This window comes from Leucopleurus acutus, assembly GCF_964270905.1.
Source record: "Leucopleurus acutus genome assembly, chromosome: 8".
Classification (NCBI taxonomy): domain Eukaryota; kingdom Metazoa; phylum Chordata; class Mammalia; order Artiodactyla; family Delphinidae; genus Leucopleurus; species Leucopleurus acutus.
Window position 1 is genome coordinate 78,369,421 of NC_139151.1, and position 15,091 is coordinate 78,384,511.

General features: G+C 35.7%; 1 protein-coding gene across 1 annotated transcript in view; it reads left to right on the top strand.

Moving 5' to 3' along the window:
* Positions 1-15,091, top strand: part of ANO3 (anoctamin 3) — a gene marked incomplete at both ends in the record, with an annotated part of 414,423 nt that overhangs the window by 329,266 nt on the left and 70,066 nt on the right. The window contains 2 exon segments of the mRNA XM_082845360.1: positions 3,474-3,608; positions 11,322-11,418. Coding sequence (XP_082701486.1) covers positions 3,474-3,608; positions 11,322-11,418 — 232 coding nt within the window.

Below are 15,091 nucleotides of genomic sequence, written 5' to 3' on the forward strand. Positions count from 1 at the left end.
AGAATAACTCATAACTATATCAGTCATTTTCCCAACAGGAAACTGATAGAACTGATAGAATAGAAGGGGTATTTGAAGAGAATTTAATAATAGAATTTAATATGCAGAAGTATAAATAGAATCAAGGGAGCCAACAGATGATAATGAAGCTTCCAGGAACTGGCAAAAGCTGGAAGCTGTTATCAGACCTAGACTTGAAGGGACAAAGGGAGAGAGCAGTTGGCAGAACTTGTTAAAAGCTATAATCATAGAAGAAGAAAGTCAGAGTAATAAAAATACCCCACATCTCTTATCCCTCCTTGTGATCTCCTGCTGGTACCTTCAGTTGGCCAATGAGCCTATCAGGAAGCAAGAAGAAGGAAGAAGCATAGGTGATACTATGCATAGAGGTGAGCCTCCTGGGCACATAGCAGGAAGGAAAAGGGTAGAATGTGGAATGGATGTACAAAGCATACTATCCAACACCAAACCATTTTTATCTCAAACATTAAGTACTTGGGTATATCCAAAATCAAGATGCTTTGATTCTAATTCAATCACAGCAAATTATCAGAGTCTTATTTATGCAGGTTAAAGAATAATTGTTTTAGAGATACATGAATACGGTGAGATGTGCTAATTCACAAAACCATATTTAATAGGAATTAAAGTGAAGTTGGGATTTTCAAGCAAGCATTTCAGTGTCAACAGTTCTCCTATCTATAGGAGACATTGCTATTGCTGCCTCAGGTAATTTCACCAAGCAACTTTTATTTTCAATAAATAGGGTGATTCAGCTGCTATTACCAATTCTCTGGGTGTTGACTCAGAAGGGAAATTTTGCTTATGAAAATCATGTATTTTGTGTTCAAGTGGCTAAGGGGAGAGATGTGATGAGGGACCCACCCAAGATGAAGGCCATAAAAGAGTATAGATGGCATTTCAACAGGAGCCTGCTCTCTAGGAACTTTCTTGTTAACAAAACTGAGATGGCGATGAGGCATTCAGATTAAACTATACAATCTTGTACATAGCATTTTGTACAAGACCCAGTTTTCTACAATGAGTAGGAAGATTGCCTTAAAATCTGTGACTTTTTAATTATTTGGAGTTACATTGTTCTTAAGACTATACAATTTTGAGGACGTGAGCCTCTTATTGTGTGGCTTCCTGTCCATAGTGAGAGAAAGAGGGTGTCCTGGAATCAGAGTTTTTTTAATATACTTGTGTCACAGATGATGGACACCCACAGGCAAGGCCTATATTCTCTCCTGCTGAAAAAGGCAGTTCAGTAATAGTGGATGAAAAGTGAGGGACTATCAATTCATTTTTTATAAACAACCATTCCTGAACATGTGTTTGTGTTTTGTTCTCATTTTAAGAATAGACTCAAACATTTAGTAGCCAACGCCTATCTTCGTTTCAATCTATTTTTCCATGGGAAATACTGGAATCTGGAAAGAATACATTAAAAAAATGGTCAACTACGAAACCTGCTTAACAAAATAGCTGTGTGGTTTTTTTTCAATGTTTCTCAATAGGCACTGGAAGGATTTAAATTTAAAAACTAAATGAAATGATTCTCTCTAAAAGAGGTCAACTTAACATTTGTTTTTATAATAGAAGTTTTTATGATAGAAGTTATTTCAGCAGTAGAATCCTATTATCAAATGAAATGTCACATAGGACACCAGTATATAAAACATGAAAAGAAAGTGACGGTGGGTGAAGTGTGATGGGGTGACACCAATAGCAACCCCCTGTTCCTCCTTGCCCTGTCATGGTTTTAAAGAAATTTAAGGAACACCTAGAGATCCTAAAAGATTGTGACTTCCCACGTTCTAGGTTAAGGACATTTTCATTAGCCTTCTTTGCCTGGAACTAGCTTCTTCTCATGAAACAGATCTGAAATCTGCTGTAACTTAGGTAATTATACTCCTGTCAAATAACATTATTGCTCCTCTTAACCTTCAACAATGTATGATTTAAAATCTTGGTATAATGCTTTCCATATAAGGGGGTCTGTCTGTGCAGTCCTTTATAGTCATCGTTATAAAAATGTTAGTAATATGTGCCAAAACCCTACTCCACCCCACAGAAGAACACTTGTTTAAAGGAACAAGTGGCTATATTAGAATAACTGTTAATATTATAAGCTTCGTCTCAGAGTAGAACAGTCACTATATAAGAAATGAATAGACTATTGATCTGTCTCCTAGGAGAAATAAATGAAAAAACAAAAAAATTAGGTAAATGATGCTCAGTGGAGGACAGCTCCATGTCTACGCTTGGTAGAATACGCACAAATTTTAGTTGGCACAATACAGAGAATGGAGTAGAAAGAATGATTTTCAGAGAGAGAAGTCTTGTTAAGGAAAAACAAATAACAAGAGAATTTTCTTCCCAGCAAGAATGTTTGCACAGAGAGGTATTCCCAAATGAACTGTAAAACACCAATCTTTAAAACTAGTGCTGGGACAAACACCAGTACAGAATTCCAGAAATTATTATTTTTTACCAGAGCTGTATAAACTGTGACAGTTTCTATTGGCAGTAGATTCGGTGAAGAAAGAACAACTGAGTGGTCATCAGAGCTGCCTTATTCATCTGCTACTTCCATATAAATTATGTTAATAAGCTGAAGGGAAATAAAATGCATTCATTCCCTTCACTTCTTTCAATAAAACACTTCCTGTGGTGGTGGACACCACAGGTCCACTTTCAAGCAGCTTGCATTCTGATGGGGAGGGAGAGGAATAGGGGAGTGACAGGTAACTGTCATAAAGTTTTACAAGTTTAAGACACTGAAACATGGGTGAAGGGAATGTGATAGCAAGAGCAGGGACGTCTAACCCAGGTTTGAAGTGAAATCAGGGCAGGCTTCCCAGGAGAAGTGATATAAAGTACAGGATAAGTACAAGCCAGACAGGAGAAGAGGGTGAAATGCAATATTCCAAAGTAAGGGAACAGCATAAACCAAGGAAGGAATCATGTGCTCCAGGAACAGCAGAATTGAACTTTGTTGAGGAAGATGTGTGACACGGTTGTGCAGATTGTGTCTGGCATAAGGGAGTCGGGCCAAGGGTGCAGATAGAGACAGAAATCAAGTCTGCTTTCAGCAGCTACCTAGAGGGAGATGTTTTTCTAATTTACGCCAAAGCAATATGGTTTAGCACAGCTTTGTGTAAGGAAAACAAAAAGAGATTCTACTAGGAGGATGAAGAAAAGCAAGACTGGCTTATAAAAAGAAAGAAATAAACATACTCCGATAATAAATAAAATAAAATGACTCCTATAATGACAATGTTTAATGATAAACAATATCACCATTATTGGATTCATTAATGAGCAAGACTATTAAGACACCCCAGATGGAGCGCAGGAGGAACTGAGCCAGTATAGTCAATTGTCCATCTGAAATTGACTAGGTGCGACATCGCTATTTGTAGTGTCACTTACGTTGCCTTAAGCTAAGGATTTGCTTTCTCATGCAGGCTATACTTTGGTGAGAAGATTGGGCTATACTTTGCTTGGCTGGGATGGTATACTGGAATGCTGATTCCTGCAGCTATTGTTGGCTTGTGTGTTTTCTTCTATGGAATATTAACAATGAATGCAAGTCAAGTAAGGTAAGCTATTAACAGACTTATTAAAAAAATTTGGCCTTTCTTCTGATTGGATGAAAGCTTTATAGTAATGCTGACTATAAAAGCGAGTTATGGTACTAAATTTATTTGCTTGTTTTTGTTTCTGCAGGGGAGAAGCACTATAAAAAGGTCATTTCTATATTTTTATATGCAAAGTCTCTTGGATAAATTCTAAGACTGTTTCTCTTTATGCCAAATGTCTCTTTCTAGTATATCCCACATAATCAATAATTCAGCAATGCAATAGACAGTTCTATATAATTTAAATTTGCACAGTATTTTGTAGTCTTGAATGCTTTCTCAATACATTAATTCAAATAATTATAATAGCTGCAGTTCTTTAAACACAAGATATACAAAAACTGTCCAGATATATTGTTTCATTTTATGCAACTTTCATTACCACCTTTGGAGATGAGTATTCCTTTTAACAGATGAGGGAACCTTACATAGTTAAAGATGTCTAAACAAAATATTCATACCATATAAATCCTACCCTAAGTAGTCTCCTCTCATGAGAACATAAAATCACTTTCTACTTTCTTCTTACTCTCCATGAGAATAGATTTATGAAAGATTTTAGCATCAACTTAAGATATCAAAATGGTAGTAAAATAAGATTTGAGAAACATCAAACATTTATCAGAATGGTGATTTTTCTGTTAAAGTTTAAATGACTCAAGATTTGGATATAGGAACAAAACATTATTATTCAGCAGAGGTAAAAGGCACATTAAAGAATTAAATGAGTTAAAGAATTAATTAAAGAATCCTCTTAACAGCATGTTCTATTTACTACACCACAAGGATTTCATCAAGTTCAACCTTGTATGATGCAATTCAAAATATGAAAAAGTAATTTTCCCCTCCTTAAAAAAAAGCTCAGTACTTTTTTTCCCTTCTGGTCCATCTTTTAACCATGGCCTTGCTACTGGGTAGTAATCATGACAGTTAATGGGACCATAAAATGCATTTCCTTGAAAATTCTTTATCTATATATATGTGCACATGCATTTGTATAACAATTTTGCCTAAAAGCAAAATATTTTCATTGTCCCAGGTTTGAACCCTATTCCATAACCAAATTCCTTGATTTAGTATCTCAGAATCCCCTTGTTCTTCCTGAAGGCCAAATGGTAATTAGCATGAAAACAAAGAAACACCTACTGTTCAAAAGCATTTCACCTAGTGACAAGTTTATTTCAGAGTTTTGCAAACTCACTACCGCTCTGGAAGGCAGCATCTTCCTGGACAAACATGGGCCCTCTGGAAATATTCATCCCCCTTTAGGCATTTCTTTATATGATGTTGAATCAGTAACCTCTGAAGCTGAGAAGTGAGATTGTAATTTGGAGTTATAGTGTCTTGAAAATAAAAATACTATATATATATATATATATTTTTTTTACTACTTCTCTATTCTCTATGAGTTTGGCTTTTTTTTTTCTTTCTTTCTTTCTTAAGAGTTCACATATAAAGTGATACCATGCAGTATTTTTCTTTTCTATCTGGCTTATCTCACTTAGTGTAATACCCTCAAAGCCCATGTTGTCACAAGTTGCAAGATTTCCTTCTTTCTCATGGCTGGATACTATTCTATTTTGTGTGTGCGTGCGTGCGTGTGTGTGTGTGTGTGTGTGTATCTCAAATCTTCTTTATCCGTTCCTCTGCTGATGGACACAAGTTGTTTACTTATCTTGGCTATTGTGAGTAATGTTGCAAAAACATGGGAGTGCATATACCTCTTCAAGATCCTGTTTTCATTTCCTTTGGATATATACCCCGAAGTGGAATTGCTGGATTATATGATGGTTCTATTTTTAATTTTTTAAGGAACTTCCATATTGTTTTCCATAGTAGCTGTACCAACTTACATTTCTATCAAGTGTGCACAAGGGTTCACTTTTCTTCACATCCTCACCAACACTTGGGTTTTTTTGTTTTTTGTTGTTGTTGTTTTTGGCAGTGGAAGCGTGGAGTCCTAACCACTGAACTGCCAGGGAATTTACTATTTCTTGTGTTTTGGATAATAGCCACCCTAACAGGTATGAGGTAATATATCATTGTGGTTTTGATTTACATTTCCCTGGGGATTAGTGATGTTGATCACTTTTTTATGTACCTGTTGATTTATGTATCTTCTTTGAAAGAATGTCTATTCAGTTTCTCTGCCTATTTTTTAATCAGATTTTTTTTTTTGCTATTGAATTGTATGAGTTCTTTATATATTTTAGATATTAACCCTGTATCAGATATATGATTTGCAAATATTTTCTCCCATTTGGTAGATTCCCTTTTTAAAAATATTTATTTATTTATTTATTTATTATTTGGCTGTGCCGGGTCTTAGTTGCGGCACACGGGACCTTTTAGTTGTGGCATGCGAACTCTTAGTTGCGGCATGTGGAATCTAGTTCCCTGACCAGGGATTGAACCTGGGCCCCTTGCACTGGGAGCTTGGAGTCTTAGCCACTGGACCACCAGGGAAGTCCCCTGGTAGATTGCCTTTTAATTTTGTTGATAGCTTCCTTCGCTGTGCAGAAGCTTTGTAGTTTGATATAGTCGCTCTTGATTATTTTTTGCTTTTGTTGCCTTTACTTTTGGTGTCAAATCCTAAAAATCATTGCCAAGATTGATTTCATAGTTTTACAGTTTCAGGTTTTAAATTTACATCTTTAATCTATTTTGGGTTAATTTTTGTGTATGGTGGAAGATACATAGGTTCATTCTTTTACATGTGGATATCCAGTTTTCCCACCACCATTTATTGAAGAGACTATCCTTTCCCCATTGAGTATACTTGGCTTTTTGTCGAAAATTGACCATATATACATGGGCTCATTTATGGTTTCTCTATTCTGTTCCATTGATCTATGTACCTGTTTTTATGCCAATATGTACTCTTTTGATTACTATAGCTTTATAATATTGTTTGAAATCATGGGGTGTGATGCCTCCAGCTTTGTTCTTTCTCAAGATTGCTTTGGCTATTTGGGATTTTTGTGGTTTCATAAAAATGTTAAGATAGGTTTTTCTATTTCTGTGAAAATACCATTGAAATTCTGATAGAGATTGCATTTAATCTGTAGATCTTTTGGGGTAGTACGGACATTTCAAAGTGTGAAATTTTCTAATCCATGAGCACAGAATATCTTTCCATTTATTTGTGTCTTCTTCAGTTTCTTTTGCAAATGTCTTATAGTTTTCCATGTATAGACCTTTCACCTCCTTGGCTAAATTTAATCCTAAATATTTTATTCTTTTTGATGTCATTGTAAATGGTATTGTTTTCTTAATTTCTCTTTTTGATAGTTTTTTGTTAGTATATAGAAACACAACTGATATTTGTATACTGACTTTTTTATCCTGCAACTTTACTGAATTCATGTGTTAGCTATAGAGTTTTTTGATAGTCTTTAGGGTTTTAGAAAAAAATGGTCTTTTAAAATGAATTGACAAAAGCAGAAAATGATTTTTAGGCAGTTAGCTACTGTTCAAATTGGTTCCATGGAGAACATATTCACAAAGTTTTCCCATGTGGTGTAGACTTCCTCCTCCAGGCTTACAAAGCTGAAAATGAACAAAAGGCAATGAAAGGAATAGATTTTCTGTTCCTATTGATTTACATGCCAATGAAGTAAATTAGGCTCCTTTTGTATGAGATAAGTATTCTTTAACCTTTAGCACAAGGAGTGTTTTAAAAGGCTCTAGCAAACTCTTTTCTTCTGTGCTTTGTGGTATTATATTACTGCTACTTCTGTCACACTGTAATTAAGATCCTGTCAGACTTTCTATTCTAAACTAAGATAAGCATCACTGAATATCTTGACTTTCAAAATTTCATGGGACTGAATTTTTCCATTCAAGGTGTCAGACATGGTTAAGTCTTAGGTGTTATCATGGCAAGTGAGTGGAGGACATAGGGCTTTTATTTTGAGTTGCTTTGTTTTAGTTTTGTTTTAAGCTATTTTTTTGTTTATTGCAAGGTAACAAAATGTTGAAAAGCTGAAGATTGGGTTGTATTATGTTTCTACCAGCTATGTTCATGTGAATTAATGTCATATTTCTTACCTGCTCTGCAGTTAATTGTAGAATTACATGAAAATCATGTTATAGATTATTTATTGTATGTATATGTGCATGTATATATTTACATGCACATTGGTCTTATACAATCAAAGGTGGTCAGTTTTGTGCCCTGTAGAGCATGTATCATAGCAATATAAAAATGAACAAGCAGGTAGATATGGTCCCTGCTTCTCAGGCTTTGGGTTTCAGGTCTGGGACAAAGGGCAGAAACAACTCTCCGGTCCATTCTTGCCTCTTTGGCATGAGAACTCTGTATTTGGTCCTCAGTACTGACCAGCTTTTCAAAAGCTGTTACGTCCTAAAGGGCCTCTCAAATCCTCTCCTGACAACATCCTTAGCAATAAGGTCTTCTTCCATTTATCAAGTGCCTATGATGTGCCAGGCACATTATCAATATTCATTACATAATATCCCAGTTGCATATTATCTCCAACTGGAGATGAAGAAATTGATGCTCAGAGAGGTAGGTGACTTAGGGGGGAATATCTAGTAAGTTTAAACCTATATCTGATTTTTTTTAATTGTGGTAAGAACACTTAACATGAGGTCTACTCCCTTCACAAATTTTTAAGTGCACTACAGTATTGTTAACTACAGGCATGATGTTGTTTGTACAGCACGTCTCTAGAACTTACTCATCTTACATAATTGACACTTTATACCCATTGAACAGCAACTCTCCATTTCCCTCTCCCTTACCCCCTAGGAACCACCATTCTACTCTGTTTCTATGAGTGTGTTTTTTTAAGATACCTAATATAAGTGGAATTATGCAGTATTTGTTCTTCTGTGCTGGCTTATTTCACTTAACATAATGTCCTCCAGGTTCATCCATATTGTGGCATATGGCAGAAATTCCTTCTTTTCTTAAGGCTGCATAATATTCTGTTGTATGTCAATTCCACAATTTTTTTATCCATCCAACTGTGGATGGACATTTGGGTCATTTCCATATTTTGGCTATTGTGAATAATGTTGCAGTGAACAAGGGAGTGTAGATATCTCTTTGAGATTCTGATTTCTGTTCCTTTAGATATATACCCAGAGGTGGGATTGCTGGATTAAATGGTAGTTATGTTTTTAAGTTTTTGAGGAACCTCTGTATTGTTTTTCATAGTGGCGGTACCAATTTATAGTCCCACCAATGATATTCAAGTGTTCTAAATATTCCACATCCTTGCCAATACTTGCTACTTTTATTTTGTTTGATAATAACAATCACAACAGGTATGAGGGAATACCTTGTGATTTGATTTGCTTTTCCCTGATGATTATATCTGATTGTAAAATCCATGCTTTACTCATGCTTCCATACTGCCTTCCTTTAAACCTACTTTCATATTACCACATTTCCCCAAAATGGACATCACCAAGCATCTTGTTCTGTGCTTTGTCAGGTTAACAGGATTACAGGAAGCATCAAGACCCTAGAGCAGGTCCAGGCATCCATCCCCAAATGGACAAATTGCTCCCTCGTCCCATATCTTAAATGGGTTGTAATTATCATTCCTTCCAATCAGCCCTTGATGTGTATATCTAACAACAGATATAAGACAAAAGAAAGCCACACTTCAAGCAGTGGTTTATATTATGAGTTTCTGCAAAAGAAATTAAGAAACACTCAAGTTGGGCACTCTCCCTCCATCTAGTGGTTGAGTAAAGTCAAAGAACTTGGTGATTTCATCTCAAATTCCATATTTTAGGCTAAAAAATACATTACCAAAATTGTTTAATATTTTTTATGTTACCTATCAAGTTGTATTTTGGACAACTTATAGAAAATCAGTTTGATGATTCCGGAAATAAAAATAAGGCTAGTCTAATGGCTGGGATTCTAGACTGAGTGCTTTGAAACATCTGTGCTTTTGTGTGATCATTTGGAAGGTGGGAAAGATAATATAGTGTTAACCAAACTTAATACCATTTTAGTATGAGAATTCAATGCAGGGCACATTATATCATTCTCAAAACACAGTTAATTGTGATAGCAAGCCTATTTTAATAAAAATTTTCTTCAGGAGGAACGTTAATTCGTATTTATACAAATTAGTAGTATTACTAAGAGGAGGTATAATTGTCTCTTTCTTTTGAGTTTTTAAAATGTACGTTTTACCTGCTTCCTCCTACTTCACATAGACATTATGATTACTAGCAAGATGATGTGTGTGAAAGTGGGAGAATTATAGTATATATAAGACCTGTTACACCATCATTATTATTAATAACAGTTTTTGATAGGAAAGTTCCTCTTAATATGACATAAACTTATCTGTCCTTTAGATGAGTTATAGGTGATGGAGAACTGGACCTAGAATCAGGAAAACCTAAACTCAGTTCCCTAAATTACCTCTTGTTAGCTGTATGACCTTGAGCGAATCACTTAAATTAAACATCAATTTCCTCTCAGTTTGGAGATAGTTACCATTGCAGGAGACTGCATTGAGGACTAAACGTAATGGACATGGACCCACATTTGCTTTTTGTAAAATATTGTATTACTGTATAGCATTATTACTTACTAGTCATTTCCAGTTTGGCTTGAGATTATACACATCAGGCATTTGAAATACACATGCATTATTTTTTGCTTTGAGTGTATACATTTTGAAAACATTTTGAAAACAGCGAATCTTGCTATCAACACTGCCAATTAAACTTTTAATAACAGTTGCATTTCCAGGCATATTTTCGAAAGCCTTTATATTGCTTTCAGTATTTCCAAAGCATATTTACTTGGACAATTTATTTATGGTATACCTAGTGGGAAAAGGTCAGGTATGACAGATAAAGGCACAAAGCATCTTAAAAACAGGTTGCTGTGAACTCTCAGGCTGTTAGGCTTTTGAGAAATTGTTATCGATGCCTTATTCATGTCACAATGTCATCTATAATGTATGCTGAGATTTTTAAAAGATAGCATAGAACTTAAGAGACAAATATTATGAAGTTACATTCTAATAGAGAATATTATATATTTCAGTAAATAAAATCTGTGCCATGTTATCGTGACAGTGTTGTCACGATAAACTTCCTCAGATTTCCAATGAACATAATGCACTGATTTGACTGCAGTGGGGGTTATGAAATTATGTGAATTATGGATGCTGTTCATTCTGGTGATTGTAAAGCAACGAGATCCAGGGGAAAGATCGTTAGACCTGAGAAATCAGCAGAGTCAGATGTGACTCCAGCTCAGCCATGTCCAAGCCTGTGAGCTTGGTTAAAACACCCTCGGTTGTTCCTCACAAGATTATCCTGCATGCCATGAAATCAGGTGTAAAAGTGTCCTTGTGACAAAGCCCCACAGGTGCCTCCCGAGTATAAAATATGGCCTATTATCATTACAATATCTTGGCAGAGATTTCTAAAACAAAGAAGCAAACAAACAACTCTGTATCACAAAAATCCTAAAAATTTGAGTTGGAGCCACTGTCTTAAGTTCTTCCTCACCTGTCCACCCCCCCCCCCACCTGCCACCCGGCCCCAACTATTTCCATTTCTTCTTTTCCTCCCTGCCTTGCTGCTTCCCACAGGGTTGGCCATAGGGGCTGAGTACCTCCTAAACATGGAGGTTCATGCTTTCTTTTTCTTCTTTGATTTCTCAAGCCAAGAAATTTGCAAGGCCACTGAAGTCTTCATGTGCCCTCTCTGTGACAAGAACTGCTCACTGCAGAGACTCAATGAAAGCTGCATTTATGCCAAGGTGAGTGTGGACCCTCACGTTCCTCTCTCTGTCCTCTACTTTTTCTAGGAGGCAGGTAGTAAAAAGTCCTCCAGCAAACCGCTTTTCACCAAAGTTAAATGTTCCCAAGTGTTTCAACAATAAATATCATTGACAACTGAGTAAAACATCACTCTGTGGCAATTACAGAAAGAGTATATTTTATTAGAATATCTTTGTCTTCCTTTGTTTTTATAAGTGTTTATTGCCATCATAGACCTAAAACGTCCACTTGGAATGACATCTAGATTCTTTTTTGGGGGAAGATGATTATTTCCATGGGTAGTGATAAAATTTTTATCTTCCATGAAGACTCCTGAAGTTAAATTACTTCTAATTTTACAGAGAAAATGAAATATACCAAAAGCTCTCAAATTGCTGCCTATTAGAATCACTTGAAGGGGGTTTTAAACTCCTGAAGCCCAAGCCACATCCCAGAGCAGTTAAATTAGAATCTTTGGATTTAGAACCTAGGCATCAGCATAACTTAAAACCTCCCAGGTGATTTCAAGGTGCATACAAGTTTGAGAAATGTGTACTTGAATTTTACAATTACTATTATTCATTTGTAAAATGGTTTTATTAAAGTACAATTAATAGATAATAAAATGTACATATTTGAAGTATATAAATGAATACATTTTGGTTATATATATGCTCCTGTGAAAACATCACCACGATCAAGATAATGAACATATTCATCACCTCCAAAAGTTTCCTCACGACCTCTTGTAATCTTTGCCTCCCATCTCTCCCAAATTCCACTCCTGTGCTCAGGCAACAAAGTGTTTCCTATCATTATAGATAAGTTTGTATTTTCCAGACTGTTACGTAAATGGAATCATACAGTGTGTGATTTTTTTCTGATTTATTTCAACCAACATAATTATTTTGAGATTCATCCATGTCATAACATTTATCAGTCAATCATCTTTCTTTATTGCTGAGTAGTATTGCATTATATGGTTATATAAAAATTTGTTTATCCATCATCTGTTAATGATCTTTTGGGTTGTTTTAAGTTGTTACCATTTTAAATAAAGATGCTACAAATGTCTACAAATCTTCATTTAGGCAAGTAGTGTTATTTCTCTTGGGCAAATACCTAGAACAAAATGGCTGGATTATGAGATAGAAAGATGTTTAACCTTCTAAGAAACTTCCAAACTGTTTTCCAAAGTGTCTATACCATTTTACATTTCCAACAGCAATGTATGAGAATTCCAGTTTTCTGTATAGTCACTGATTCTCAGGGTGGTCTTTCTTTTTAATTCTAACTATTCTAATAGATGTTTAGAGAGATCTCATTGTGGTTTAGTTACTTGAAAAACTTTTGATTCTTTTGGGTCTTGCTTTTAGGATTTGTGAGATGGGCTCACAGCAGTGCTCTTTCTAGCACTCATTTTTCCCCACAATGAAAACAAGATCTTTCTGTGTACTCTACCCAGTGCACTGTGGATAATGAGGATTTCCAGTCTGGCTGGTGGAAACAGGCATTATTCCTGACTCTGTGAGCTTCTGAAACTGTTTCCTCTAATCCTCTCAGGGGGTTCTTTCCTCAGGTAGCCTCCTCACATTAATGCTCACTGTCTGAGTTGTCGCTCTCTGCACCCTGGTGACTACACCCTGGTGACTACACTTTCAGTAGTAACCTGAGGCAATCATATTGCTCACCTCACTTGTTTCCTGCCTCTTAGGGATCACTGTCCTTCATTGCCTCACATCCAATCTTGAAATCTGTTGCTTTATATATTTGTGCATTCTTTGGTTGTTTTCAGAATGGGGGTAAAATCAATCTCTGTTACTCCATCTAGTTCAGAAGTAGAGGCCTCTATACAATTAACTTTTGACAAGGGTGGATGTAAAATCAAAAGCCACTCAGGATCCTACTAGAAGACCAAAACTTAGTAAAATTAGCTTCTGAATTATTTATTTTGAACGCATGGCATGGGAAAAATCTGTTTTGTTTATAATTTAATTTCTAAAATGTGCTCCGTGTTGAATTCTTTTAAATGCTCCACAAAGATGTCTTGTTTGGGGAAGGATTTTCTCAACACTTTTTGCAAAAACTAAGTGTATAGAGTCATTAGATGTAAATACGCGTGTTTTTCCCTTTGTCCATGCATTTCAAAGACATATAACAGCCCTAGGGACACCAACAAATCCATATATACATATGTTACTTCTACTTGGACAGTTCTAATAAAACACACTGGCATTATCTGAACACTCAAGCTAAGACTCATATGTGGCAGAGTGATAAAGTGAAGAAACTGTCCAAGGAAACATTAAATCTAGGGGGCCTTTGTCATTGCACAGTATCTACATCCTTCCTTTATTCTGAAGAAATAGTTTATATAGGGACAGGTATGACTCAGAAAGAATTCACTTGGTAACTATTATAAGGTAGGTGGAAAAGTTAGCTTGCAAAGGAGAATATTGCCTTATGGAACAAAACAAGAAATAAAACCCACTACGGTGAAATCTTTAATGTGTCTTGAATTTGTTCTTCTGGCTAAGGTAAAATGTAGCTACTTGGTTTACACCTTAAAAGTCAGAATTACTCTTCCTTCATTGAATGAAAATAAACATTCTCTTTTAAAGTCAGTTTACATACTTAAATACCTAAAGGTTACTGTATGGGCAGTGTCAGAAATAAGGGAAGAGATTTTTAGCAAAGAAACAAGGCCACCAATCTAGAATCATCTAGCCTATACCATCACCCAGCGACATCATCTAGGAACTGGTCAATTCCTTATAGAATCAATCACGACTTGTGACAAGTAACAGGAAATTAAATCTGTCATATTTTACTGAAATATGTGTGTGCATGTAATAATTTCCTTAATAATTTCAAGGGTGTGTTTCAGAGAAAATGTGGTCCTGTCATATAATAAAAATTATATTTAAGTACATTAACATTTTCTTTGGTGACTGTTTTCATTTTTAATACTTAAAAGTATGGGAATTAAGAAATATTTTCAATTAACTAATTCAGTGATATTTGCATACTCTTTTCAAAGCACCTGACACCACACTGTCAATTTCCATTATGCTAGGATTTCTCAGTTAAGGTGAAATCATCAGGTACAAGGGTCCTGCATTGTTTTTACATATGATTTTAAAAATGACTCAACCTTAGAAGTTAGCCTTATTTATAACAGTTATTAGTATCTGGGGTTTTTTCACTTGTTCGACAAACATTTATCCAATACCTAGAGTGAACTTCAGACTGTATACTGATATTAGGGCTCCAACAGAATTAGGACAGACCATCTTTCTTCTTTAAGAAGTTTCATGGATGAATCTGCATAAGATTACACATCAGAATCACCTAGAACTTTTGTTAAAAAGCAGATTCCTGGGCCCCACGTCCTGAGATTCAGAATCAGTTGGCCAAGGGCAAGGCTTAGAAATCTGCATGTTAAGAGGCTCCTCAGGTGATTCTGATTTCTAGGACCACATTTAAAAAGCTGTTGCCCTAAATAAGTAATGAGTTGGGGGAGGGGTAAAAAAAATGAAGTTGCCATGTTTGGTGTACCTTTGCCCCGGTCCAATGGACATGGATCGTTACACAGATTTTGCTGTGTCGAAGAATTAGGCACTAAGGAACTGAGAGAGGGCTGAACTTCAGCCTAAATTCCAAACCCTGCCT